This window comes from Manacus candei, unplaced genomic scaffold (genome assembly GCF_025592945.1).
Source record: "Manacus candei isolate 608988 ecotype Guabito, Panama unplaced genomic scaffold, ASM2559294v1 h1tg000015l, whole genome shotgun sequence".
In the NCBI taxonomy this organism is placed as follows: Eukaryota; Metazoa; Chordata; class Aves; order Passeriformes; family Pipridae; genus Manacus; species Manacus candei.
The window spans coordinates 9,846,541-9,873,568 of record NW_026138063.1 but is presented as its reverse complement, the minus strand read 5'-3'; the positions used below and the strand labels follow the sequence as shown (position 1 = coordinate 9,873,568).

At 48.0% G+C, this 27,028-nt stretch overlaps 2 protein-coding genes across 4 annotated transcripts in view; one reads left to right on the top strand and one right to left on the bottom strand.

Annotated features, from left to right (window-relative positions):
- PDE6D (phosphodiesterase 6D) overlaps nucleotides 1-3,843 on the bottom strand; it is a 33,244-nt gene extending 29,401 nt beyond the window's left edge. The window contains exon 1 of the mRNA XM_051781672.1: nucleotides 3,706-3,843. Coding sequence (XP_051637632.1) covers nucleotides 3,706-3,755 — 50 coding nt within the window. The 5' untranslated portion in view covers nucleotides 3,756-3,843. The remainder of the gene's footprint in view (nucleotides 1-3,705) is intronic.
- Nucleotides 3,844-8,696: 4,853 nt separating this feature from the next.
- Nucleotides 8,697-27,020, top strand: COPS7B (COP9 signalosome subunit 7B). Of its 3 annotated transcripts, none has more exons than XR_007903574.1 (8): nucleotides 8,697-8,795; nucleotides 10,679-10,854; nucleotides 12,079-12,154; nucleotides 13,682-13,770; nucleotides 14,248-14,450; nucleotides 15,601-15,706; nucleotides 17,041-21,968; nucleotides 22,724-27,020. XR_007903574.1 is itself a non-coding variant. In XM_051781660.1 (7 exons), exons 2-7 carry the CDS (start codon nucleotides 10,693-10,695, stop codon nucleotides 17,197-17,199), a joined length of 795 nt encoding a protein of 264 aa, XP_051637620.1. In that variant the 5' UTR covers nucleotides 8,697-8,795; nucleotides 10,679-10,692; the 3' UTR covers nucleotides 17,200-27,020. The 3 variants fall into 3 exon arrangements, 1 of the variants encoding a protein (XP_051637620.1); XR_007903573.1 differs by having other exon boundaries at nucleotides 17,041-22,829; nucleotides 25,737-27,020; XM_051781660.1 differs by having other exon boundaries at nucleotides 17,041-27,020.
- The last annotated feature ends 8 nt before the right edge of the window (nucleotides 27,021-27,028 follow it).

The following is a 27,028-nucleotide window of genomic DNA, read 5'->3' as shown; positions in this document are numbered from 1 at the left end:
ATGTTGAGAGGTAAGACATGGCACTATATAACCATGCTGTGAGAAACAACTGAGTCCTTTGGGTTTTCTCCTCTTTCCTGTTCTGGCTGAAACACCACAGAAAGAAGTGCATAAAGAAGCTGGACTGTGGTCCCTCAAGAGTTGGATGTGAATCTGCTGTTGCAAGCCATGACTGGATATTTCTAATCTACAGCGTGGATGCTTTCCAAATGCTGGCAGACCAAATTAAACAGGACAACTGTCTACAGTGTCCTCATTCTAGTGAGCTTAAGTGCATAGAAAAAAAATTTTTTGTGCTAGTTCATCTCAGAACAAAGGTACACAGGCAACCCACAAACTGTCAAGGGAGTTGTTGGGGGGAAGCCATCAAAAACCAACAACCCTGAGTTTTGCCTGTTAGGAAAGTACATCACTGGAGTAACTTTCTTATGATAAAGAAAGTTTATCTTATGATAAAAGATGCTAAATACGTACATTTAATAGCACACACTAACTCTACAGATAAAATGACAGCCTGAGATCTGAAGAATGTGTTGAAAGGGTAAGTGAGGGTCAAGTAAAATGCTGTTCTGTAGCTTGACAGAGTAACTGTCCCATCTTCTGGAGAAAAGAGGCATAATCTAATTTCATGCAGTTGAGATCACAGGACCAGACGTGCATAAATACTTGCAGAAATAAGACTTGGCTAATACTTCACAGGAATGGAACTTCAGTTACCAAGTGAACTGATGCTGCTTATAAGCCAAACCACGACTGCATTTTCATAGTACTAAACTACCTGTAGATATTCTGTTGGGTGTAACAACTGTTGTTCAGGTGAGTGCCTTCAGAACAGGGAGCTGATGAACACACAAGCTCTGTTAACAAATACTGTATCTGAAGAAGTGACAAGTGTTTGCTGCCTGCTATCAGTATTTTTCTGCACCACACTTACTGGACTGTCAGTGTTCAGTTTTAACTGGTGCCATAAAAATTCTTAGGACAAGTGTAATTAGGTACAATATCCTCATTTGCAGGTGAGCATCAAATATTTTTTCCTTTGCTTTTAATATTTTTAGAATAGCAAAATCCATTAAAAGAGGGAGCAAATGTTTCTGGCTTGAATTTTGGGACATTAGCCACAACATGTTTCTGCACTAGTGTCATAGAGGAAGGAAAACCTATCTTTGCATTGAAATTAGAGGGTGGATTTGGGCTACGATTTAATTTCCACAGCAGCATGTCCCAATCAGTTGGAAAGCTTGTAATTAACCTCTTCTCAGGAACCACAAGTAAACAGAATTGTTTGAGGAAACTCTGATTACTCAATGTGAGCTGGACTTCCAGCTAGAGTGCCTGTTCCTGTGTTAAAGTTAGCAAGTATTTTGGGAGCCTGCTTCCTCAATGATGCTTTCTGCCCTAGCAACTGAAACACAAGGAATCCAATGCACACAGCCCCTGGGGGCAATGCTGTGCTCGTTTCTTGTGCTAAAAGCAAGTTCAGTTGGAAGTACCAAGATTGCAGGCTGTGCTTAAGTTGGTAGAGTTGAACTCCCTCCCTCTTGGGACCGGAGGAAAAAGTTTTCAAGTACTCAAAGTATGAACTTAACAGTATTTCAGAACACGTCTCTCTTCCTTTCTATTAATTAAATCAGTGCACACAGCAGTGGGGTGGGTGGAAGATAAAGCACCTCTAAAATGCCATGATCCCCGGCACACAGGCCTGCTCTCGGACAGGGAAGGGGAAGTCTGAGCTGCTGTCTGCCTTACAGGGAGCCACAGCTGGGCATGAGCAGTTTCCTGTGGGGATGGTGTGGTGTCTCAAGGCTTCCTCATAAATGAGGAATGTCTGTTCAGCCACTCTTCTGGATTACCAAAGGCATACATAGATGTTTTCAACTGTTTCAACTCGCTAAAAGTTCCAGTTATGAAATGCTTCTCCAAACTTTCCTGTTTGTAAGACTTTGTACTACATGGCCCTGTGGCAACTATCAAAGTACTCTAGCATGTTTTTGGAGAAACATGTCAAGGTTGTGCCTAAAACTGTCCTGTCAGAAGTAAAATCAATTTTTTTGCAAGGACAAGCAAAGGAAGATGAAACTTGAGACAATTCAACAGAGACTACAGAGTACTTCTAATAAAGCTTCTTGTCCACACTACGGCTGTTTGATATCATAGAAGTTTGTTGTCTAAAATCCTTCCTCTCAAAGACCAAAATGCATTTTCTGCTTAAGCCAACAAACAACAAAAAGGGTTATTTAATCCAAAATTGGACAAAGGCCTTGATGCAAATTCTGCTGTCCACCAAAGACTATGTACAAACACATGCAAAAAGCATGCAAAGTTTGTTCCCCAGGCTTAACTTTCCAGGCACTCCTCACTTCCACCGACAGCTTAGTCTGGTCTTGTCAGAAGCTTATTCTTCTCCTAATTGCCAGCACAAAAGGTTTTTAATTTATGTTTTGACAGCTAAAAAACTGCATCTTCATAAATACAAAGAGCTGCCAATAGTGGCAGCGCAGAAGCAAAGGAACCAGATGCAGCAGTAACAGCTGGGGGAGACTGCAGTGATTCTATAAAAAGTTAAGAAAAGCATCTGCTTATAGTTTGATAACAGCTATCTGCCTAAATCCAACCTAGAAAATCAGATCCTGCTACAGCTGGCATAGAGATTATGAACATCTCGCTGAACAAAAAAAACCACCACCCTGTTTAGAAATAATAGGTTTAGATCAAGAGGATGTTCCCTCCACTTCTGTCCTTTTCACTGTAAAAAAGAAAATACAAACCAACCAATTCATAACAATTTTCTTGTGCCTAAAGGTCAAGCTAGCAAGCTTGCCTTTGCCTTCTAAGGTTAGAAGAATTTACTACAGTAAAATATACCACATATAAAATAATCTTCCACCCTTAGTTTGAACATGGGCCTTTAGGTTGAGCCTTTCTCCACTTCACTGAAATCCCGGGTTGGAAAGGTGCACACAGGCTCTCGCTCCTCTTCCAAGCTCAGATCTCTCTCACTTCACCAGCATTAAATTCATATTCAGATAACATAGACATAAAATGAGAATGCTTTTTGAAAGCCACGACATGAAAAGTTTCAAAACGAGCTGCACAGAAAGGCATTAACACCTAGAATACGTCAGCGTTAGCAATAAAAGACACTGCACGACCAACACATGTGCCAGTACCTCACGGTATGACAACGAACAAGGCGTTTAGTTGCTCCTGGACCTGACGACCAGGTATTTCCTTTCCAGACAGAGGTGCTTAAGAGGGAAGGGATCAGATCCTCCTGGCGCAGAGCTACTCCACCTGCCCTCTGTAAAGCTGTCCTGGCTGCGGGCGGGGGGCTCCCGCTGCCCGGGGCCGCCGCCCCCGGCCCAGCCCTGTCAGCCCGGGGTGAGGGCCGGGGGGGCGGTGGCCGTCGCCGCTACGGCGGTGCGGACTTTGCCGCGGGGACCCCCCAGCCCTCCGCCCCCCGGGGCAGGGACGGGACCCCAGCCCGGCCTCCGGGGGCTCCTTCCCCGCCCCCGCTCCCCAGCCGGCCCAGGGCCGGTCCCAGTCCTGCGGGACCCCCCAACCCCCTCCGCCGCCGGGCGGACGCCATTGAGAACCACTGCGTTTCCATGGCAACCCGCCTCCCGCCCCGGGGCCCTCGCCACAGCGGGGCGGCGATTCCCGGCGCCCCCCGCCCCGCCTCGCGGCCCCCCGCGCGGAGGATACAGCTTGAAGCCGCGGAGGATCTCCTTGGCCCGCTCGTCCGTGGCCGACATGGTCCTGCCGCGCCGCGGGCGGGCGGACGGGGCTGGGCCGGGCCTGGCGGGAGCGCGGCGGTGACAGCGGCGCCTCAGGACCCCCCGCCCCTCCCTCCCGCGCACCCGCCACTGCCCGGCGCAGCCAACCCCAGCGGCCGCCCGCCGCCGCCATGGCCAATCACCCGCTGCCGTTCGCTCTTCGCCCCGCCTTCTGGCACCGGAGTGACAGCGCGGCCGGCCAATCAGGCAGTGCCCTCCCGCATTCAGGGGTGGGTGCGCAGCGGTGGCCGGGATGCTTCGGCAGGGCCCGAGGGCGCCGCGGTGGAGCCGCCGGAGGACGGGCCGTTCCGTGCCGTGCCGGGGAGCGGGGGGGTCGGTCGATGCCCTGGAGACCTCGGTGGGGCGAGAAGTCACCGCGGGCCTGGTCACTGCCCGCCCGGCGGCGGCTGAACGTCCCCGAGCCGCTGGAGCTGTGCTGGCGCTTGTGCTGAGGGGTGGTGGGACCCTGGGGCTGCTCGGCGGAGCTCCAGCCTTGAGTCCGGGTGGTGCCGGGGACCCCGGCGCTCAGACCCAGAGCGGCTTCTGGTGGAGACGTTCAAACCCCACGTGGACGAGTTCCCCTGTCACGAGCTCCAGGGTACCGTGCCTTGACTGAGTGATCTCCAGAGGGTCCTCCCAAACCCCAACAGTTCTGTGATTCTGCGCGTCCTGAGGCTGGAGCCAACGGGACCAGCGTTATAGAGAAGGTTTAAAATAAATAGTATGCTTCCCTTGGAACAATGGCAGCCTTCTTTGTGCTGCAGAAATTTGAATCACAGAATGGTTGGGGTTGGAAGGGGCTAAAATACCATCCGGTTCCACCTCTCTGCCGTGGGCAGGGGCACCTTCCACTAGAACCTGCCTCATCCAGCCTGGCCTTGAACACTTCCAGGGATGAGGCATCCACATCTGGCCAACCTGTACCATTGCCTTACCACCCTCATAGTAAAGGATTTCTTATTTAATCGAAACCTGCTCTCTGTCAATTTGGAGCCATTCCCCTTGTCCTGTCTCTACATGTCTTTGCAAAAAGTCCCTCTCCAGCTTTCTTATAGGACCCCTTCAGGTACTGAAAGGCCTCAATAAGGTCACCCTGAAGCCTTCTCCAGGCTGAACAATGCAAATTCTCTCAGCCTTTCCTCATAGGAGAGGTGCTCCAGCCCCCTAATCATCTTTATGGCCTTTATGGTTTTGTTGCAGAGTCATTTGTGGGGGAAAGTCTCAGGTTTTTTAGCACATCCCAGGAGACAGGCTGTTCTTTAATGTGAACAAATTAACCCTTCTGTTAACAATCTGAGCGCAACTGATACAAAGCATTAAGTCATGATGAAGGCAGCAGTTGTAATCCAGGTTCAAAACAGGACCAGTGAACATTCAGGGTGACATCAATACACTCACTCATGGCTTGACTTGCTTCCAAATCAGCCACTGTACAAAAGTGGAGAATGTGAACATTAATAAAGGCTGTGTTTAATGCATAAGGACAAGGCCACTGCCAGTATCACCAATAAGAGACCTTAATAAAAATAGGCATAATTTATTTCCATGATGCGTGTGATTCATGCTCAGTTCCACACCACCGGTTGAAAGTGTATGAAGGGATCATTTTGAGTCTGGGCTGAGAGCCAGGGGTGCCCTATACTAATATATATCTATCTTGTATTAAAGAGTCTTTCCTGGGTTTTACCTAAGCTGTGGAATGGCATGCTGTCTAAGGAGAAGGGACAAAAGGCCACTGGGGAGAAAAGCCTGGTGAAGATAAAAGATAAGTGAGAAAAAAGCAGACTTGAAGATGGCAGAAACAAATGGTTGTGTGGGGAAGAAGAGCCTGCCAGGTGGAAGGAAGTAGGACATGCTGGATTACACAAGACATAAGGAACTCAATCCTGCTTCTGTTCAGGCTCCTCAGAGATGAAGGAGCTGAGGCTAAATGGATCTTGAGGTGAGGAACTCTTGCAGTGTTGAAGGGCTTCTGTACCACAGGGGTAGGAGTGTTCCTGGAATTTTGAGTTGGAACCTTTGTGTTTTCTGGCCAAGTCTCAGAATTCCCAAGTTTGCCTTGCTATGTAGGGAAGCACAGGCCTCTCATTTTTGAACTTCTGAAAATCACTAAAGAGCTCATGGCTGAAGTGTGAAGCTCTTGTGACTACTGCAGGCAGGAGCAGCAGTGGAACATGTGACAGCACAACTCAGAGTGACAGAAACCCTGGGATCTCCTTGCAAAATCCTTGGGCTGCATTAACGCAAACAGCACTTGTCTTAACCATCTTTGCAATCTTAACAATATTTGCAAGAAGGTTGCTGCAAGTCTCACCATCCCTTGGTGCCACTCTGAACTGAAAACTTCCCCTTTGCTTTCATGTCTCTGGCAGGTGTAGCAGTTCCTGAGCTGCCCTTGCAGGTGAGAAGGCATCTCCAGCCTGCTTTCTGCTTCCCCAGCAGCTGCTCTCTCAAGGTGCAGGTACACAAGGTGGTGTTTCTGCAGAGCAGCATAACTGGGGGATAGTGTAATTAACTGGGGCTTCATCTCACCCCACACTTGATGGAAGAGGTTGTACAACCACACACATGCAACCACCCAGACATCACTCTTTGCCTTGCCAAGGTGTGAGATGAGAGTCCAGCGAGCAGCTGAGTGTCTGGATCCTGGGAAATGCAGAGAGTTTGACAGCTCCTATCACTCCATGTTCTGGAGGTGTGTGCTGGCAGCTTCAGGGGTTACAAGGCTGGAAGGAATGAGGATGAATGGATGAAGCATGGGGGAAGCACACACAGATGAGGAATAAACTGCATCTGGGATGATGTCAGCATTTATGTAGCCAAGCTTTCCCCTAGGGCTACTGGCCATTCAGTCATGTGCAGGTGCCTTTGCTCCTGCTCCTATAATGCCATGGTGCCAACAGTTGATTTTATTTTGCTATAAGTTGTTGGGAAGTAAAATTATTACAGACACTTTAGGAACCAGGTCCTAATCCTAGCAGCTTAATTTAGTCTAGTGCACGAATTCTTTTCACAAGAGTTTTTGATTTAAACCACCTCATTTGTGAAAGGAAAACTTAAACACAAAAGTACTTTCCCTGTCAGCCCTCTCCTTGGTGAGGCCAAGTGTTCTCAAAATCTGGGGGTTCACGACTCCACTGCTTGGGGATGTTACTCTGGATTTATGGTTTCTTTGCTCAGGCAGTGCAGAGAAATTAGTTGAATTATCTGCTGCCTAAAAGAGACCTGGACTGCAGAATCACAAGGGGAAGAGATGGGGTGAGTCAAGAGATAATGCCAACATTAAAAGATAAAATGGATTAACATCTCTCTGCGCAGGACAGGCCCTCCTGGCTGACCTACATGGGGCTTATAGCTGATTTTTACCCACAGGCTGTAGCAAGAGGTTGCAAAACCAATCCATGAAAAATAGCTCACAATCATATATTTCCATTTCTATTTCAGCCTGGGATCTGAGCTTTAACAAGACTTGAGACAAAGGAGGCCACGCACTGCTTGTCCAAGGCCACTGTTCCAGCACGTCTGGGCCAACACAAACCGTGGGGAAGGGCCTGGTTAGGATGAGATTAAAGAGGTAATTCTCCCTCCCTATGCAGATGGGAGCTAAGTGTGGCTTAAGTAAATTACTGAATGGCTTGTTATAGCCCTGGCTGAGTTCCCTTGCTGTGCAGGGCCTGTTTTTTTACATCCAATTTGCTTTGAAGCCCAGAGTGTCACAACAGCATTCCAACACCTGCATCTCTGTGCTTCTCTGGCATCCCTTCTCTGGACAACGGGACCCTGGGGACCTGCTGTGGGTGGCTCTGAGGCACAGGATAAGCCCTACCAGTTTCCCTAATAATTTCTGATGTTCATTCCTTGAAAGCTCCCCCCTCCTACTATGCTGGTCCATGACTTGATCTTCAGGGACTGGCAGACTGAAAGCCAAAAGCACTTTGCTCTTGGCTGAAGGATTTTTAGCAGAGGCACACTTTATTCACAGCGTGGCATGGATGAGCCTACAGGCCTCCGTGACAGAAAAAAACCCAATTCCCTCGTTTCCACCCTTGCTCTTATACCCTCTCAAGAGTCTTTCGGCTCCTGATCTGTGTCCTGGAGAGGATCTGAACCCTTCCAGCTCCCTCCCTGCTCCCTCACATCACAGCCAGAGCTCTGCCCCTTTGGCTTGTCATTTGTATGGATCATTTTTCTATGGAGTTTAAAATCACTTCTAGCACCATGTCATCTTTCACCCCATTTCTTGACATTTCCCAGGAGGATTGGCCTGAGAGGCTTGGCTGGTAGAATCATAGAATATCCTGAGTGGGAAGGGACTCACATCCTCAAGCTCAAGTCCTAGCCCTGCACAGGACAACTCCAAGAATCCCATCACATGCCCATTAACCTCCACATAGAATCACAGATTCATAGAATAACTAGAATTAGAAGGGACCCCTAAGGATCATCAAATCCAAATCCTCTCCTTGCACAGCCCCAAGAACCCCACCATGTGCCTGAGAGCGTTGTCCAAATGCTCCTTGAGCTCTGCCAGGCTTGGGGTTGTGACCACTTCCCTGCGGAGCCTGTTCCAGTGCCCCGTGCAACCATTCCATCTAATAATGGCCCCACTTCCAATGACGAAGTGGCCTGACCACGGTGACCCTTCGCACAGGCTATTTTGGGGCTGCAAACCCCCGCGATGCCGCCACCGCACCTCGTACCCCCAAAAGCAGAGGCGGGAATTTCCCTTGCTTGTGCTGAAACCGCTCCTCGGTGAAAGTTTGCTCCAAGGGCCGCCGGACCGTGGTTCTACGGCCGCCAGCACACCCATCCCGCCGTGCCCATCGCGGTATCCGAGGGATGCCGGGACGCGCTTCCCGGTCCTTGAGGTCTCCCGGGCTGGGGCGGAACGTTCGGCGCGGCCCGCGCGTTCCGGGGGGGAAGGGGCCGCGCGCGGACACCGGCGCCGCCATCATGGCGGCCTGAGGCGCGGCGGGCTCGGCGCCGGGAGCGGCGGGGCGGGAGGCCGGGAGCCGACAGGTAACGCCGGGGACCAGGGCGGCCGTGAGGGATCGCCCGGTATATCACCCCCTACGGAAGGGCTCGGCCTGCTCGGTGGGGCCCGGGGGCTCTGCCGGGGGTCTGGGGAGGGACGGCAGGGCCGGGAAACCCCCACCTCCCTGTGCGGGGTCTGCGGGCCGCTTCCCGCCCTGAAACCCCCTCAGAGAGGCCTGACCGGGAGAGAAGCCTGGTTTGTCCCCGTGTGCGGGTTGTCGTAGGCTTTGGCCAAGCTCCGTTGGAGTGTTTTGTGTATTTCAGTCACTTCTCACCAGGATAAGGCGCTTGTGGAAGCAGCGAGGTATTCCCGGGGTGCGGACAGGTTGCAATAGCACCGCTGTTGTCTGAACGTGTACTCGGGTAGGGGCAAATGGTTGGCATTTCTTCCCTATCAGGGCATGGATGCAACCAGCCAGTCCTTTGTAACCTCACACTCCAGCATGTGGTTTGGTTACCTGTGAGGGAGAAACAATGGAACCGAGGTATCTGAATCCCATCCCCAGCCCTCCCAGTCCGTGTGCTCTCTTGAGGAAATTGTCCTCTGTGTCTGTTTCTTCTCCATGAGTAGGGAGGGCAGCACTGGTGTATGAGGAGCCCACACTGAGTGTTACTGTATTGCAGGGATTTCTCAGTCAGCACTGAGGTGCTGTTCTCGTGTTGCACTTGTGCCTCTGATGGAAAGAGGATTTACACTAAGAGCTGAGACATCTCTGTGTGCAGAGTGTGAAATGCTGTCTGCTCAGGTTGAGACCATTGAGGTGTAAAATAGCAGGGTAAAATGTATTTTTAGAAGTTGACTAATACAGGAAGTTGCGATGGCTTCACAAGCCTTAATTTGGGTAGGCCTGGTGAAACAGTGAAACCCCTGTGTGACTGTGCTCCCCCCACAATGTGGGCCCGGTGGTCACATAGAACCAGACACAATCTCTGATGTTTGGTTCTCTGCTGATTGTTTGATTTTCTTCACCAGAGTAAAGGTTACACCCTCTACTTGATACTTATCCCATACAAACATAGCACAACTCCCCCCCTTATCTGCCAAGTTGTTTGCTGTCTGAATAACATGCTTGGGAAGTTTTGTCTCAGTTGTTTGTAAACAAACAACTCGTTTTGTGGAACTTGTTAATAAATAGTGGTTTAGGTTTCAAAAACAACATGTTGGTGCTGGGAGACAACATGCACACCAGAAATGTCAGGCAGCGGAGGAAGACAAAGACCTCTCTTTACAGGGACTTAAATAGAGCCTTTGTAGACAGGGTATTTTTATCACTTGAGCTTTCCAGTTAACCCAAAACACTTGAACTGTGCGGTGCAGACTGTTGAGCTGCTTTACAGGCCAGATCTCTTTGCCTTTTGGGCTCAGAAAGCAGTAGGAATTATGTGCACACACTTTATCTGTAGCCAGTGTAAAAGGAAAAGGTGTAGTGTCTGGCCATACAGTGTGGATCAGTCCTTCACAGGGAATTATATTAGTGGCTGGTTTTGGGATGTGTAATGAGGAAGGAGGAAGCCTCAGCTGACCTCTAATAGATGTATCAATAAGCATCTTCACAGTTGGCATTAATTGGCAGCATCAGTATAAGGAAAATCTGAAAACAGCATGAAATCTAAACTCCTTTTCTACTGGCAAGAGCAGATCCTTTTAGGGGACTGAGCAGACAGAAATTTTGCTCAGATACTGTGTGAATCATTTTTGCTCCCCAGATAAATCAGCAGTTGAACCTGCTGAGTTTGTGGCCTGCCCCTGGGTGCAGGAGAAGAGCCTGGCTCTGCTGACACTGAAACAAGCTCAGCAGCTCCTGGTCCACTGCCAGGACTCGGCAAAGGAGGAGGGATGTATTAATATTATGTTCTTTTATTGACAGATTGAAAACTGAGAATGGCAGGAGAACAGAAACCGTCCTGCAATCTTCTAGAGCAGTTTATTTTACTGGCCAAAGGTACAAGTGGCTCAGCTCTGACTGCTCTTATAAATCAAGTGCTGGAGGCTCCTGGGGTTTATGTCTTTGGAGAGCTGTTGAAGTTAACAAACGTGCAGGAGGTAAGAGATGAGTTTCCATCCTAATGCCCTTTTCTGCACTTCCCCAATATGAGGGATCCCCAGAAATTTCCACACACAGCCTGTGCATGAAATTTCTGTGCCAGGAAGGGCCTGATGCGACTTATGTTGGTTCTGAGATGTTTGTGTGTGAGAGACTGACCTTACTTTTGCCTTGTATATGTTAGGTGTTAAAAAATACCTATATAAAGCTTTGCTACCTTAATGCAATTGCTAGCACAACAAAAATCTGGCAACAGCACAGTAACAGTTTTAGGAAGGCACTTAGCCAGCCAGCAACAAAAAAAATCCCTTTCTATTCCTTTGCTGTCCTGGAAAGCAGAACTTCAATGCTCTCCAAAAGTCTTTGTGAACAGATGTCTAGTGTATCAGGCCTGGGTGGTAACCAAATCCAAACCATTTCAAACCAAGATGGAAAGTAAGTTCCAGAGCTTTTGCTGAGAATGCCTTGCCAGCCCCTGCCTATACTCCAGTGAGGGAATCTAAGCTGAGTATCTCTGCAGCTGGAATAATGCAGTGTGCAGCAAGTTTGGCTTTCCAGACAGGCTCTTAATTATGCCCAGAAGTGCCTCTATGGTTATTCAGCGTCAAATCACAAGGACTTTTTTTTTTCCCCTGGATTTGTGTGCAGCAAATTTTATTAAAAAACCCCAATCAATAAAAATCACTGCTTGGTGCCGCTGTTACTCCATTGAAGTGTTTGCAGGCAAGGAATGCTGTTACATTTGAGTGTTCAAATGCATTCAACTCACAGCGTTCCAGCTTGCTTTGCTTTGAAGCTGTGGTGGCTCTGCAGGTGAGCTGCCTTAGCTTTCACAGTCATAGCCAGGATGCTTAACCAGCCATCACCACTGCCTGCTTGCTTATCACATGAGGAGAAGAGCTGGCCCTGTAGGTTGTCAGCTGAAATTAAGATTTGCCTCTTTCTTTTACTTCCTGAGGTGCTGTACAAAGCAGTTGACAGCCCAAACTCTAGTTATGTTCTGGTGCATAGAAATGGCTGGATCACCTTGACTCTAAAACTGCTGAAATTTGCTGCTGCCTGTGAGCCCTTAGAAAGAGTCCAGCTCTTTAAGACCGAGATGTAATTGCTTTTCTGGCTACTTCTTGTCCTATGCAGGCTTAAACCATTCTCTGGAGAAGTTGATTATCAGGGTTGTGTTGACTGTTACCGTTTAATGTGAAATTTCTTTTCTCCCCACCCAGCTTGCTGAAGGGTCCAATGCTGCTTATTTCCAGCTGCTGAACCTGTTTGCGTACGGAACATACCGAGACTATGTAGGTAAGAGACTGCTGCCTGATTGCAGAGGGCGGGGCTGGGCTGCCCTCTGGGATTGTCAGAGGCAGTTCCTTGCTTTCTGTGATGCCTGGTGGAGTGTGGCTGGGGGAAAGTGTCCAAGAACAGAATTTGCATGGGAGGAGAGTTCTCTGTAGGGGTTCTCTGGGTCCTCTGTGCTTTTTAATTGCTAAAATTAAAGGAAGGGCTAGAGACCGTGGTGTGTTACTGGTTTTTTATGGGACTGCAGTGCTGGATGGAATTGGTCTGTAGCAGAATTTGTTGATGTTCACTGACCACTTACCTCTGCAGAGAGCAATTTCAGACATGTGTTTGGAAATTTAGATGACACCGGTTATGGAAACTGCAGAAAACTTAGACAAAATTGTTCTGCATTATTTATAAAAACCTATATGGTTTATGAGACAACCTTTTATTTCATGACAGCTCTGCTGAAACAAAATAAAGAATTTCTTAGCTAAAATAGAAGTTGAAATAATGACTTTTATAGAGCTTCAGAAGGACTATGTGTGAATCATCTTTGTATCTGTCAAAATATGCTTTTATCTCTGGTGCTTATGCTTCCATTCTGCTACAATTTAATGCTTCATTTGTGAGTAGCAGCCTCATCCAGACCATTACAGAGCGTGACAAAGAATTCTGTCATAGTGCTGGCTATCACTGTGGTGGATGAGCTATCTAGTCCCTGTAAGGAGAAGTGGCATCTGTAAGTGCAAGGACTGGAAATTCCAGTGGCTGTGGAGCAACATGAGCCTCATGAATTCTGTGACTGATTAGAGGATGTGTTTTCTCTTCATGGCTCTTTTGTCCCAGCATGTGACAGCACAGATCGTTCTTCCTTTTCTAGTGAAGAAAGAGAGATGGGTAAAAGTAGTCAAAGTGTAGAGCATTAGATGAGGTGGGATGGATGGGAGAACTTGAGTGGCCCTGAAACATTCATTTCCATTAAAGTAGATATTTTAAAGAGTTTTTTGCTTTGGAGAGCTGCCAGTTTCCTTTCTGTTTTTAAATATTCATGAGGCACATGGATATAATACAGTGACGGTGTGGCCATCTAGATTAATAATTTTTCCTCTCTTCCTCAGCCTGGTACTTTACACTTTCAACTCTAAATTCTGCAGTTCTTTAGAGAAATAAAACCAGCTGTATTTGCAAACAGATTAGCCAGGGAGGAAGATTTTATTCTGCCAGCTTGTTAATGAAATAAAAATTACTTGTTAGAAACAAAACATTGACCAACTGTTTTGGCAGGGCACCACTTGTGAATTACTTTCTAATTCCAGAACCAGAATTACTAAAGAAGCAGAGAAGGATGGAATTGTCAAGCTGTTTTTAACTTTTCCCCTCTCTCTCTGGGTGTGCCAATCTGTCTGCAGCAGCAGCACTCTCTGCTCACCAGCACCCACAGTTGCTGGAGGAGTTCAGCCTTCCAGGGTTTAGTGTAGCATAATGTGCCTGGGTTATATAATTTCTGAAGTAGAGTCCTGAATCTTGTCTTTTTGACATTAACAGCAAACAAAGACAACCTGCCTGAATTAACAGTGACTCAGAAGAACAAGCTGAAACACTTGACGATCGTAAGCCTGGCGTCCCGAATGAAGGTAACATGCCTGGAGTGTGACAGCACTTGTCTCTTGGTTTAGTGTTCTCTCCTGGTGCATATGGGACATTAGCCTAGTGGAATTCCATGGATGAGGTATAAGTGTGTCTGAACTGACATGCAAATTGGTCAGGAAGGCCTGGGAAACTTTGTATAGTTCATTCACTGCTGGAAACGGAGAATCATAGTTAAAAACACTGACTTTTTGTTCTAGAGAAGGCTAAGCAATACTTAATTTCTTCTGCAATCCCATTACCTTTTTTCTTCTGTGATGTGCTAATACCAAAGCTTCAGGAATTACTGAAGTTGTGACAGAATAGTTCATGGCCTGGCAGGTGTTTGTTCTGCCACAGTCACTGCTGCTTGTGCAGGTTAAAGTGTAGGATACAATAAATGTTTGAGTCTTGACCTTCTGAGACTTAGCTGTTCATTTTTGGCTCTAGGACTGTTAACTTATTCTTGGTCTTGCTGTTTTTAGTGCATTCCCTATTCCGTATTGCTGAAGGACCTGGATATGAGGAATCTGAGGGAGCTGGAAGATCTGATTATTGAAGCGGTTTATACAGATATTATCCAGGGGAAGCTGGATCAACGAAACCAGGTGTTAGAGGTGGATTTTTGTATTGGTAGAGACATTCAGAAGAAGGACATCAGTAACATTGTCAAAACACTCCAGGAATGGTGAGGCAGTCTCTCTACCTTTCTTGTTCCTTGTACATAGCTTGTCCTGTTTTTAGCTTATCCTCAGTTTCAAGTGCTGGCTCAATTTCACCATGTTCCATTAATCAGGAGTCTTGTGCTATAAATCGGCACGTGGAGGAGGAGTCTGTTGGGCAAGTTTTCCAAGATCCCATCTGGGATTCAATTTGTGTAATGTATCAAGCCAAACTACCACATTGTGAGCTTCTGCTCACACTGTTGCTTTTACATGGCAAGACCCCAGCGAGGAATAGAGGCCTTTGCAGAGAGAGGTGCCAAACTGGACTCAAGGTCCTGTGGTGGGAGCTACTCCCCTTCCTGCTGTTACACTTGATAACAAAAACAGAACTTTACAACCTTTTTCACTGTGATGAGAACTATGTGGGCAAATTCTAGGGAATCACTGCTGCCTGCAACCATAGTGGGACTGTGGTATTATCATTTTGTATCTTTGCCAGGAGCTGCTTCTCATCTTTTTATAGGACTCCTTTCCCCGAGAGAAATTCCCCTGTAGACTGTGGAGCCTGTGGCAGGTCTTGAGCTGACTGGGAATTGCTTCCTAGTTGCTGTGGTAATGAGCACATGAAAAGTAATTAAACTGGTGGGTAAATACACTGTCCTGAGGTTGGGGCAGGTTTTTTGCTTCTCTACTCCAGCTCTCTCAGTCCCATCATGGCAGGAGGGCTCTGGCAGCTTCCAGGACCTTACAGCCCTATTTGGAAGGTAACAGTGAACCCACTGCCAGTTCTCTTTTTGTCTTTTCCAGTCCCGAGTTCTTGTCATTTGAACAGTTATTTCAGTATCACTTTTTTCTTTAATTTTAAAATTTTTCTTACTTTTAAATTATATGTTGCATCCCTGTTTAAGCTGTAATTCTGACTGAAAAGAAGGATTGAAAGTACATTGAACCTGCCGTTACTCTTTGATGGTAAAAGTAACACAGACTCTCTGGAGAATGCTGTGAAACATGTTGAGTATGCAGCAAAGCTTTTCTTGCCAGCTTTTTGCAGCTCTAAGCAGGAGGTATAAATTTAATAATCTCTTAAACTTTTGGATGAGTGTGACTTTTCAGTGCCTGACTGAGCTGCTCCAGAGAGGACTCGCAGACACTGACATCGTTTGTATCTTGCAGGTGCGATGGTTGTGAGGCAGTTCTTTTAGGAATTGAGCAGCAAGTACTTAGAGCCAACCAGTACAAAGAGAACCATCACAGAACTCAGCAACAGGTAGAGATGGAGGTGGGTACAGATTAATTTCAGGCTGCTCTATGCTGTTTGATAAGTGTTTGTTTGCTGAAGAAAATTATCTGGTAACACCTGGTTGATGGTCATGGCTCTCTGGCAATCATGCAAATAAGGTGTGGAGTAGGAAGAAAACACGGCTGTTTCTGAGTGCTAGTAAGACCACAAACAACACATTTGCCCACTGTGAGCAGATTGCATCTTTCTTGATACATTTTTATAAATTTAGGGCAGGTGACTGCACTAACTGTTGTCCTATATTGATTTGTGTGGAAAACTGTGCTTTCGGCACAAAGCTTTGATACAATTCTGTTCCTTTCCTACGAGGCAGGCAGGAAGGAAAAAATAAACCATTTCTTTTTGGTTTGCACCTGAAAGTGTGATTAACAAAAATCTCTGGAAGCTCGTTGCTTTTGCAAAAAGTGCCCCCGCAGCTCCCCCGGGGGTCGGGGTGGCCCGGCCGGGCCCTGCGCGCTCCCGCCCGTAGGTGGCAGCACGAGCCCGCGGTCCGGCCCGGCCCGTGCCACCAAACCCGGGTAAAGCCGCCGGGAAGGTGGGAACGGGCCTCCCGAGGCTCTGGATCAGGGATTATTTCTTGCAAAGTGCTGCATCCCTGCAGGTTTATGTTTACATGTGCTTGGCGGCTCGATCGGCATCCATAGCACGTTTGGTTTGCCAGATGCCTTTGGCCTGGTGTTGGTGCACCTGACTCCCAAACCTTGGTTTGTTTTTTTTTTTTAAAGTTTGCTCATTGTATTTGTAGTGAGCCCTACAGAGTTCCAGGGGACAGAGGATGGTACCTGGTGACATATCTCTCCTTTTCAGCCAGAGTAGCAGAAACATTACTGCTGCCTCCCATGAAACCAGTTTCTGTTCCCGCTTCTAACAAATACCTGTGGCTCAGCCAGCAAGCCAGGTCAAATGGCATTTTCCCTTTTCAAGTGCTGTCCTAAGAGTAAATTTTTCTTTCACCTTCCTGCTTCTGGCCAACAGAAAGGTACAATGGCTGCTTTCTGCACCAAGGCAGTAGTAGGTCCCTCCAGCCAGAAAGAAAGGTGGCAAAATATTGTGCCATTGTCTCTTAAGAAAAAAAAAGGAATCCCCCATTATTCCGTATTTGACCCAGACTGGAAATATTAACAGCTCTGGCTGTAATTGAGGATGAAACGTTACCTTTAATAAAGTCAAATGCAGAGCACGTTACTGCTGGGAGAGTCTCTTTTATAATCTCCACTCTGTACTCCAGGGGATTTTCAATATGTTTATGAACAGAGTTTCTGCTGCGAGGGGAGGAAGAAGCAGGTGCTGATTCACTGTCTCTTCTTGGCCAGGTCACAAACATAAAGAAAACATTAAAAGCTACAGCCTCGTCGTCGGCACAGGAGATGGAACAGCAGCTGGTAGAGCGAGAGTGCCCTCCACACACAGAACAAAGGCAGCCCACAAAGAAGATGTCCAAAGTCAAAGGGCTGGTCTCCAGCCGCCACTAGAACATACCATCTAAATTGTCATTCAGTTAGGAATGACAACAGGAGGAGCAAAAAGGGCCTGCAACTCCTTTTTCAGTGGGTTCTGGGCCAGTCCCTTCCAGGCTGGCAGATAAAAGCCCTGTTGAATACAGCTCCCAGTTAGCAGCACCTGGCTAAGTTACACTGTGCTGCCCCTATGAAGTTTCAGGGTGTCCCTGTTCTGGTCTTCTGAAGAGGGACTTTTAAAGAAAGGGACTAACCAAAAGGGGCAGAAAAAAACCAAAATATCTGTGGACAGTTTTGCTCCCTCCCAGCTAGTTTTATTGCTGCTTAACCTTGAGGAAGCTGCTGTACTAAATCAGATCTTGGGAGAGCTTCTATAGCAAGTGTCTGAATCCCAGGGTTGAAGTGTGGCTACCAAAGCCAGGCTGGGAGTGAGGAAGCCATCAACACAGATCTTTTCATTCCCAAAGGGAGTGCAGGAAGGTTTCTAGGCCAGGAACTGCTTTACATGGTAGTCTTCAGCCTTTCTGCTACCCCTTTCTGTTTTAAACTGGGGTGAAATTCACACTACCTCGCTCTGTGAAGCTGAGATCCAGTGCTGGGCTGTTTACTTAACTGTCTGTTTACTGCCCTTACTAGGCCCTTTAATCTCTCACAGATTTAAAGCACTGTTCTGCATCTCTGAGGCATCAATACAATAAGGAGGGAGCAGGCTGCTCTTTCTCGACTTCCTTCTTGCAGGTGGTCAGGGGCATGCTAGAAACTGTTCCTCCTGAATGTGATGTGACCTCCCAGAGCTGCCTGTGAGTTGTTTCCCCCATTGATACCTTCGGAGGGTAATGCATTCACTCTTCCTTGGATGCTGGCGACAGTGGTCTGCACGGGAGAGGAGCCTGTTTGGCATCAAGGCAGGCTGGTGGCCCAGGACCCACTGGCAGGGGTCGCAGCAGCATCCCCTTGCTGAAGCAATGGACTCGACTAGTTTTACTGAATTTTGAACACTTTCAGGTTGTATTTTCTTCCCTTGTTTTTTGTACATTGTTGTGATTCTAAAGCATTTCAGCCTTTGTTTTGTGGGGTTTTTTTATTTGTTACAGACTAACTTCAGGTGATTTGCACCTAGTTTGTCAAGGTGTGGGGTTGTGTTTTTTTTAAGGGGGAAGCATTGGAACAGCAATTCATGAAAAAGCACATTTTAGAAAAAAAAATTAAAAATGCTGATTTAATGTCAGAGTCTGGAGTCTTGACTTTGAGGCTGCTTTAGGCTTGTAGTCTAGTGGCACTTGTTCACTTGAGAATTTACTTGATTCTTGGTGTATGTTATCCAAAGGTGTGACTGAGCTCCCTTATTCATGTGGGAGGCAGGGAAGCGCTCTTCACGTTTTTTCAGTGGTTCACCTTTGTCCAACTTTGTGCAGAAGGATCTGTGGCAAAGCTGGTAGCTGAGCCCAGTGTCCTGAACCTAAACAGCTTTGGCTGGTTGTGGAAGGTTTGTAGCTGTGCTCTGTCTTAGGCCAGTCGATTCCTCCCTTTGGGTCTAGCAGAGTGTGCTTTGTAGTTTGGCCCCTGCATTTCACTTCTGTAAAGGGAAGAGCTTCCCATGAGCGGGCAAGGGAGCTGTTGAAGCAGAGGACTGTGACAATCCTCCAGTCCTGCAGCCAGCTGTCACCTGTGCTTGCTTGTGCAGTGCACGTGCCTTCCTCTTATTGCTACCAGGACTCTTTGCCATCTGCATGTTTGCAGTCCTCAGTCACGGGACTTGTTCACTTCTGAAAGTAAATCCTTCTCCTTTTCTTCTCCTGCAGAGCAGGGACACCAGCTTTTAATCTGGAGAGGTAGATCTAAATAACCTCTCTCCAGCTTTCTCTGAGTCAAGTCGCAGAGGCTTCTGATTCTGATTAAGCTTCTCATTCTTTACCGGCTCTCTGTCCCCCTAGAAATGCAAGCCAAAATATTCCCAGGGAAGGATGTTAAGTGAGCAAGTCCAGAGCACAAAGCCTTCCCCTGTACCTCAGGGGAGCTGTTCCCCAAGCACTGGCAGTACTAGTTCCTATTCCAACTTCTCCCAGTGTTTAGCTGACAGCTTCTGAGACGTGCAGGTGGACTTTGTGTCCCCAAATCTGTGTGATAGAGATGAATTGGGTCTGTTTCTGGCTTGCTGTGTGGACAGCTGCAGCATACTGGTTGTCCAGTTCCTCACTGAATTTGACTGGTGAGAATAGGCTCTGTTTTCTTTCCTTCTCATTTTTAATATCAGTCCTGTAAAGAGGCAGGAGGAATACAAATGCCTTTGGGCATTGTTTTTAGCTCCTCAGCAAGCCACAGTCTGCTGGGGAAATAGATGTGAGTTTGGCACCCTTGGTGTTTGTTCCCTGCCAGTTACAGGAGTCACATTAGTTTGCTGGAGCTTCTTTAGTGTGTTGGAAGTTTTCGAGTTTGTTCTTACGTTTTTGCTGTTCTCAAAGCCTGGCTGGGGGTGAGGATCTTACTCATGCTTCGGTACACATTGCCTTTGATCAGCAAAGAAGCAAAGGAGAAAACAGCACTTTGAATAAAGAGCTGTCCCATGTTTGATGGCGACAGAGGACGGAGAAGGGACTGGGGTATTGGAGGGACTGGAGCTGTTTGCGTGTTTGGCTCTCCTGGTGTGCCAGCGTCGGGCTTGGTGCCGCAAAAGGAGGGGGGTGTCTGCATGAGCCCAGGCTGAGATGAGTCATTAACAAATGACATGCACAGAGTACCTGGGGGAGGCAAACAGCTCTGCAGCAGCTGGTTAATGAATCTGGCTTGAAGGAAAGAGTTAGAAGCTATTCCGGGAATGAAGCAGAAGGCAGAGTTGTTAACAGGGAAGGATGCAGGAGGTGCTGTGCTGTTTGAGAAGGACAACAGATAAAGATTCTGTTGGCTCCCTGTGACTACAGGAAGGGCAGCAACTCAGAGCAGAGTTGCATGAATTAGGGGCTGATGGGGATTGGACTGTGAACAGTTTTGAGTGGGGAGTGCCCGGGGAGCTTAACTGTGCTATGGGAATAAGAGGGAGGTTGGAGCAAAGGCAGTTTTGATGTAAACTCCCATGTATCGCATGTGCCTGCTGGAGGCAGCTAAGGCAGCTTGTCTGAGCGCTGCTGGACTCTGCTGGACGCTGCTCCCTGGTGTGGGGAGAGTGTCCTGCCCTGCTTTGGTTTATGGCAGCAAAGAGCTGCTCCAGCTGCAGCTCATTCCAAGATTGCAGCAGGGCAGACTTTGTGCTATTGAACTTCTGTTTGCCTCCTCCACCCCGAGGGAGACAAAGTGGATGGAGCTGCCTTCCCTTTTGCTCTTCAGGGCTTTATTGTCTAGCTTTGTGTTCTGCAGCTCCACTTGTACTACTGCTTGTTTAATATGGAATTGAGCACTGAGCTGGAAAATGGAAGAGAGGATCTCAGCTGATTGCAGTGCTGGTAGGCTGCCCTAGCCCTAAAGCTGTGCCTCATGCTAACAAATGTCCCTGGCATTCCTGCTGTGACTCGGTTGATACCAGCTAACATCAGGCAATTCTGGAATATGATAAAGCAATGCTGATGTCAGGCTTTTACAGAAGAAAAAAGTTTTGGCTCAAAATCTATTCATTTTTTACTTCCCTCCTCACCCTCTTAGGTAAGTTGAATGCCAGGTTAGTCTTGTGTTGAGAGCAGGAGGGAAAGTCAGTGATGCACACAGACCCTTCTGTGTTCAGATTTGTTCAGACCAGTCCTGCAACTGGTCTTGTGCAGATTTCTGAAATCCGGTGGGTGCTTTTGGAGCTGCACTCAGGGCTAACAGATCTCTCTCCATGGATCATGTACAGGAGTTGGACCTGCACAGCTGCTCTCCAGAGTGAAGCTGGGGAAAGCAAAGCTTTTGTTCCTTTAGAGACAGTGGTAGATAGAAAGAGTTGGCCATTCTCCCACCAACCCTGCAAAGGGAATTTTGCTGAACAGCTTTCAGTTCCTGTAAGAATGGAAAATGATACAGACCTCAGAGGGTGGCTTTGGTTTTAGTGTTCTTGTCCTATGGGGGTGAAAGGTTCTGCTTCATGTGTGTGAAGCAGACTCGGGCTTACTCTTTGCAGAGGAGACAGAAGGAAGAGTGCCCTTAGCTTTGATAGCTGTATTGGAACGTAACAAATCACATGGGTAACCCAGACTTTTCCTAAACTTTCAGTTCTCTACAAGTTTATGTGAGTGCAGCTAAACTGGAAACCACATAAAGCCACCCCTGCAGGGTAAAACAGTCCAAGCTTGTGTGTTTGTAGGGCTGCTGTGCTGGGGTTTGTTACTTCAGCATCTGAACCAATTGCAAACTACAATGGAGAGAAACAACCTTGCTCTTTATCATTCTTAAAAATGGGGAAATGGAGAAATTTAAGAACCTATAGGCCCAGCTAGCAAGATGTTGGGCACTTAGTCCCAAACAAAGTCTCTTGTTTTTTTTCCACCCCACTAATTCCTCTGTAGCATCTGACTTAATGCAAGGGAACCAAAACCTGAGTCTACATAGCATATTTTTGTATAATCTGAGAGAGTAACCCAGGGGCAGCAGGGAAAGTAAATTAAAGTTTAGAGTGATCTCAGTTCCTGCTTGTAACCTCAACCTTGTATTCTTAATACAGAGTTTTACCCTGACAGTCTGATTGAATTTCTCGGCAGAGTTTTTAGAAATATGTCATTGTTTCACTCTGCTCCATGATGAAGGTCTGTGTCTCTCAGGGACTGTTGACATTTTGCTGATATTTCATCAAGTTTGGCCCTACCACAGAGCTACCAGAGGTAAGTGATTGAGGTAAAGAGAGTGCATGTTTACCCCCTAGCCTGGGTTGACCCTGTTCTCAGTGTCCCCGTGGTGGTATTCCCCTCTCTGACTGGTGAACCAGGCAAGGAAAAGGCAGAGCAGCAGTTTGCTCCCTGTCTCCGAATCCACAGGCACAGACGCTTCTTTTTCCCACAGTGTTTTCATCTCAGGAGATACCCTGTTGCAAATTACCTGAGTGTGGTTGCTGTGACCACGGCTTTTTCTTTATAAGCTCCAGTGAATGCATATACACACTGGAAATTCCAGGCAGTAATGGGATGCCATAAGGTCATTTAACAGTCCTGAAAAGTGTATTTCTCCACAGAGCACAAAAGAATTTGTGCCAGTAGCACTTGCTTAGTGTAATTCTAATAGAAGATGGGACACCCTTCCAGATCTCCAGGTCTCCTAGAGAGGCTTTGGAACATCTGCATCATTAGGGCATTTTTAAAATGCTGTAATCACACATGATACTTCAGTGCTTCCAGAAAAGCTGTTTGTGGTGGGTAAGCGAGGCCTCGCTCTGTCAGGGATGAGCCTTTCTGCAAGTATTTGGAGCTTGTCTGACCATAGGCTGTATCTTCATGGGTCTCAGGTTTGGGAGTAGTGCTGTCCAGCCCTCCAGACTCTTCCCAGAGATGCAGTTAATCTCAGCACCCCTCATGTTTTGGTCAGTCTCATGATGAGCTATTGCAGTAAGTAACGTCTCGGTGTTTCATTGTCACCTTCGCAGCTGTTAGAGAGCACCAGCTCCTTCAGGATCACCTGCCAGCTGTGATGCTGTACCTTTTACATCACGACTGTGAGATGACACCTCTCCCTGCTGGCAGACAAGCCAGGTGGGTAGGCATTGCTCCTCAGAGCTGTTCTGCACCTCGCGAGGTGCAGGCCATTGCCTGGTGTAGCATAAAGGAAGTCAAGGACAAGGACAGCGTTATAAATAAGGGGAAAAGCACAGAGCTGTGTCCTGTTCCAGCTCTGCTGCAGTTGCAGAGAGCAACCTTGGGCAGATCAGCTCCTCTACAGCTGTGTTTCCCAGGACAGCCTTGCTCCTGCGTGCTGACTGTGACAGGGTTTGTGAAGGGCTTTGGTCTCCTGGCTGGACAGAGGTTCATTGCTGATGGAATTGATGCGTACGTGCATCAGTAGGGGGGAAATCTTAAACCTTTTAAGCTTTTCCAGAAGTCATCTTCCTCCTCTGTAGCGTATCCTTCTTTTCTCCTGATGCAGATAAGGTGGTCCATTGTGGGAATATCAGCCCGGAGTATTATGGGTAATATTCCAGGTTAATTATGGAGGGGGCAGGAAAAATAGCCTGTGCCGTTTTCAACAATATCAAAGGGATGCTACCTAATGATTTTCCTATTAGCTCTTTTCCCAGCCTGCCAGAGTCGCTGCAGAAGTGTCATTTACAAAGGCAGTTTGCAACTCATTACCCTGGATTTTCACTGTAGTTCTGCTCCAGAGAGCGTGGGCTTTTGCTGCGTGCCCCAAACCTAATGAATTGCCTGATTCGGTTAGTGCTGCCATCCCTTCTGACAAGGTTAGTTGCTGACTGACAGGAAGGGGCCTGAATTCAATTCCCTTCTTGTTTTCGACTCACGCTTGTGTCAAGCGCAGGCTCCCTCTGGAAGCTGCCCTGTGATCCCTTCCCTTTGTTTTTCTCTATTCTGAGGGAAGCAGCCCATGCTTGGAGAAGTCCTGCAGCAAGTGGTAGGGGCATGTGTGCTGCTGCCCCTGGCAGTCCCTGCTCAATGCCTCAAGTCCCTTTCCAGCTGGAAAATTCCTTTGCTCTCCTGCTCTGGGCTTTTCTTTTTCTTCATTGCTTTGGGATTTGCTGTCACCTGAGCTGGGCTTTGTAACCCTTCAACCAATAAATACCTTGGAAAAGTTGCAATGTGGACTGGGGGAAGAGAACTGATTTCCCACACATTAGAGGGCAACTGTGTCCCTGTTGTGGGAGCTTCAAGGTCTGCTCCCGCCTGTTCGAGCTTTGCCAGGCACTTGTATAACAGCGCTGGAGAAAGCTCTTTGTCCTTTTTCACTAGAGAGCAGTGTGCTTTTTCAGGCTGGGGGCCTATGGCTCAACTCCTGCTAGGAATAGCTCCTGAGAGGAGAAATCAAGGCTGTTCTTATATCATGTGACAAGTGCTACCACTTGGAAGCTGAATGTGGCTACTGCTCATTCGGCTGGTGGTGCAGGAAACATGCAGGTGCTGAGAGTGCCAGTTTGAGCTGAGTGTGGACAGAGGAGCCTGGGACTCCTGCCCCCCTCACTTCCAGGTCTGTGGACACACACCTGCTAAATGCTGTTCTTTGAGCCTGCAGTTGAGATGTCAGATGCCACCCCCTGAGGCTGCAGCTTGCATCCAGGACATCTCTTGTTCAATTATGCTGTCTCTGAGCTGGGCTGTGGCAGGAGAGTTTTTTAGTGCTGGCCCTGGATCCTTTTACTGGATGTCTTGAGGATCTGATCAAGCTGGCCCACAGGGGAGGCAGCGATGTTTCAGAGATCAATTTGTTTCTGCTGCACATAGTGCCTCCTCCTGCACTCTTAATTAGATTCCTGTGGTTCCTCTTTCTTGCTGCCCTTGTTTGCTACTGAGCCCCTATCAGGGAGACCCAGTTGTGGCCATATCAGCTGCTTGCTGTGCTCTAAGGAGCTGCTTCTGATTCCCGTTCTGGCTTGTCCACTGAACTGAGGAAGGTGCCCGTCAGTGCTCTGGAAACTGACCTCTGCTGGCAGTGCCACTCTGCCTGTCAGACCCACCAGTCTGGCTGTGCCATGGGGAGCCTGAGGTTGAGTGAATCTGAGTTATCCCAAGTGCTCTTTCACCCCCAAGTGCTGCCTTCTCTCTTGCACATCAGCTCACCCCCCCATGTGGGCACAGTGTTCCCGTCCTGCAGGTGGGAATCCACATGCTGAGGGACAGGGAGACTTATCCCTGATCAGAGTGGAAGCAGTAAAGCGAGGAGCCAGGCTATTATCCTCTTCCTCTGCACCAGGAGCTCTCACTCTGATCCCTCTCCTTCTGCCAAGCAACTGTCCTTTTGCCATGCAGCTTTGTCCTTTTCCTTGGCCTTGCTCTTTACCAGTGGATGGAAGGAACCCATGCTGTGCTTTTTCCCTTGGACTATGCTGCAGAGGAGAAACGGGAATCCAGACCGTACATGACTCCAGGCTGTGATCTCTGATCTCCCCTGAGGTTCTGCTTCACTTGGGTGGTCAAACTGTGTGGATTGAGTTCCTTGGACTGGGTCCCCCCCACCATGTTGAGGAGAGCCCCTCTGTCACCAGGCAGGTGATTTTATTCCAGCTCTGGCTTGCAGCAAAAAACCAAAACTGGAAGGGGAATTGTCCCCACCTTGGTTCCAGCCTGGCACTTTGTTATGGTCACTACTCTGGCTTCATGCTCAAGGACCAGGACTCAGAGAGACCTGCAGCACCACCTTCTTACAGCCTCTTTTCAGACTTGGTGTGCAAGGTCTGCACAGTAAACAATTCCTTATTGTCCCTTAGGTTTGCTGGGTGACAGTGGACAGTACCCTCTAATGGGCATCTCTTTAGCCCCTCCTTCCCTCTAGAGATGTGTGAAGCTGTAGAATGTTGTATTTGCCTTACAGAGCCTTGTCATTACCTGTGGTCAGCTCTGGAGGGCTCCAGCTGACCCTCTGGTAGGGCACTGAGCTGCCACCGGCCCATCCTGCCTCCCTCCCTCCCAGGGTCTTGATTTTGTTCCCCATAGGCAACATCTTATGTGGTCCATCAGCTGCTGCTCCCTGTCCAGCTGGACTCTGTGGGCACCACGAGGTGGGTACCTGTCTCTGATGGAGTCTGTGCTCATGCAAGGTTAGAAATGTCACCTGTGTGCCCCTAACCTGATGATTGAGCTGTCGGGTGTCTGAATGAATCCTCTTGTTCTGTAAACCTAATGTTCTCTAATAGTTGGGGTGAGTCTGGCTGAAGGTTTCTATGGTTTCCTGCTGGTTGCTAAGGAAAAGGATCGCTCTGCCTCTGGGTCTTGGTGACTTTCTTTTTGCCCTGTCCTAGGTACCGGAGCCCAGCAGAACATAATGCTTGTTGTTTCCCAGCCCACTACAATGGTCAGGGCATAATTTGTGACTCCTGTCACGGCTGGGCTGGGCGCCTGCCACTCTTTTTTTCTAAGGCCTCTTTGAAGAATGAGACCAAAGAGCCTTCATGCAGGCGTTTGCATGTTTGCTGCGCTCCCTGCCCCCTTGCTTACTGTTTCCTTTAGAGCTCAAAGTCATTTTAACGATTTATTTCATGCACTTTACATAGCAAGAAGCTGTAGCAGCAGCTGTGTCCATGAATCCTTACCAGGCAGCCCTCAGTATATTTTGGTCTGTCTACGTATTGTCCCAGACACAGTTAAATAAATCTCTGCTGGAGGAAGGGACTTTACAGCTCAGCAGCAAAGGGCTGGCGAATGGGAATATAAACAAGATACTCAGTGAGCTGCCGGATCCCGGAATAACAGTGCCTCTGGCATAAAGCTCTGTTCCCACCAGCGCAGCTGGGGGCCAGATCCAGTGCGGGCTCTTTGTTGCTGTCAGCAGGGACTGCGTCTCCATCCGGCGCCCAGTGACAATATTATAGCTACAGGGTGAAAGTTGGACCCAAACCTGCAGACTGGAAGCAGTTATAACATGTCTAGGCCAGATGCTGCCCTTGTCACCCTGCTGTCGATCCGGGGCTCGGTTGTTGAACGTGGTGGGCTCAGTTCCACGGGTGCCATTTGGGATCTGGGCATGGATGAGCTCAGCTGGGTTCTGCGGAGGCTTGGAGCTGCTCGCAGCACCGGGCAGCATTGGATCCATCAGGGCATCACAGGATTCACAAGTTTACTTTTGCATATGGGATCAAAGCTTAAAATATCAGCTGGCCTTTCTCTCACTCCTGACTTTTCTAAAACATCTGAACAATTTCTTCTTTAGCTCTGTTAAAATCAATCAATCTGACATTTAAATTGTATGTGAATTTGATAAATAAAGACAGGTTACAAAATGCCACATG

Excerpts from the sequence above, each read along its gene's own strand:
- COPS7B (XM_051781660.1), top strand. The coding sequence starts at position 10,693 with ATGGCAGGAGAACAGAAACCGTCCTGCAATCTTCTAGAGCAGTTTATT. Across the intron at positions 10,855-12,078 it reads AGTTAACAAACGTGCAGGAG|CTTGCTGAAGGGTCCAATGC; the intron begins GTAAGAGATGAG and ends CTCCCCACCCAG. Across the intron at positions 15,707-17,040 it reads AGCAACAGGTAGAGATGGAG|GTCACAAACATAAAGAAAAC; the intron begins GTGGGTACAGAT and ends CTTCTTGGCCAG.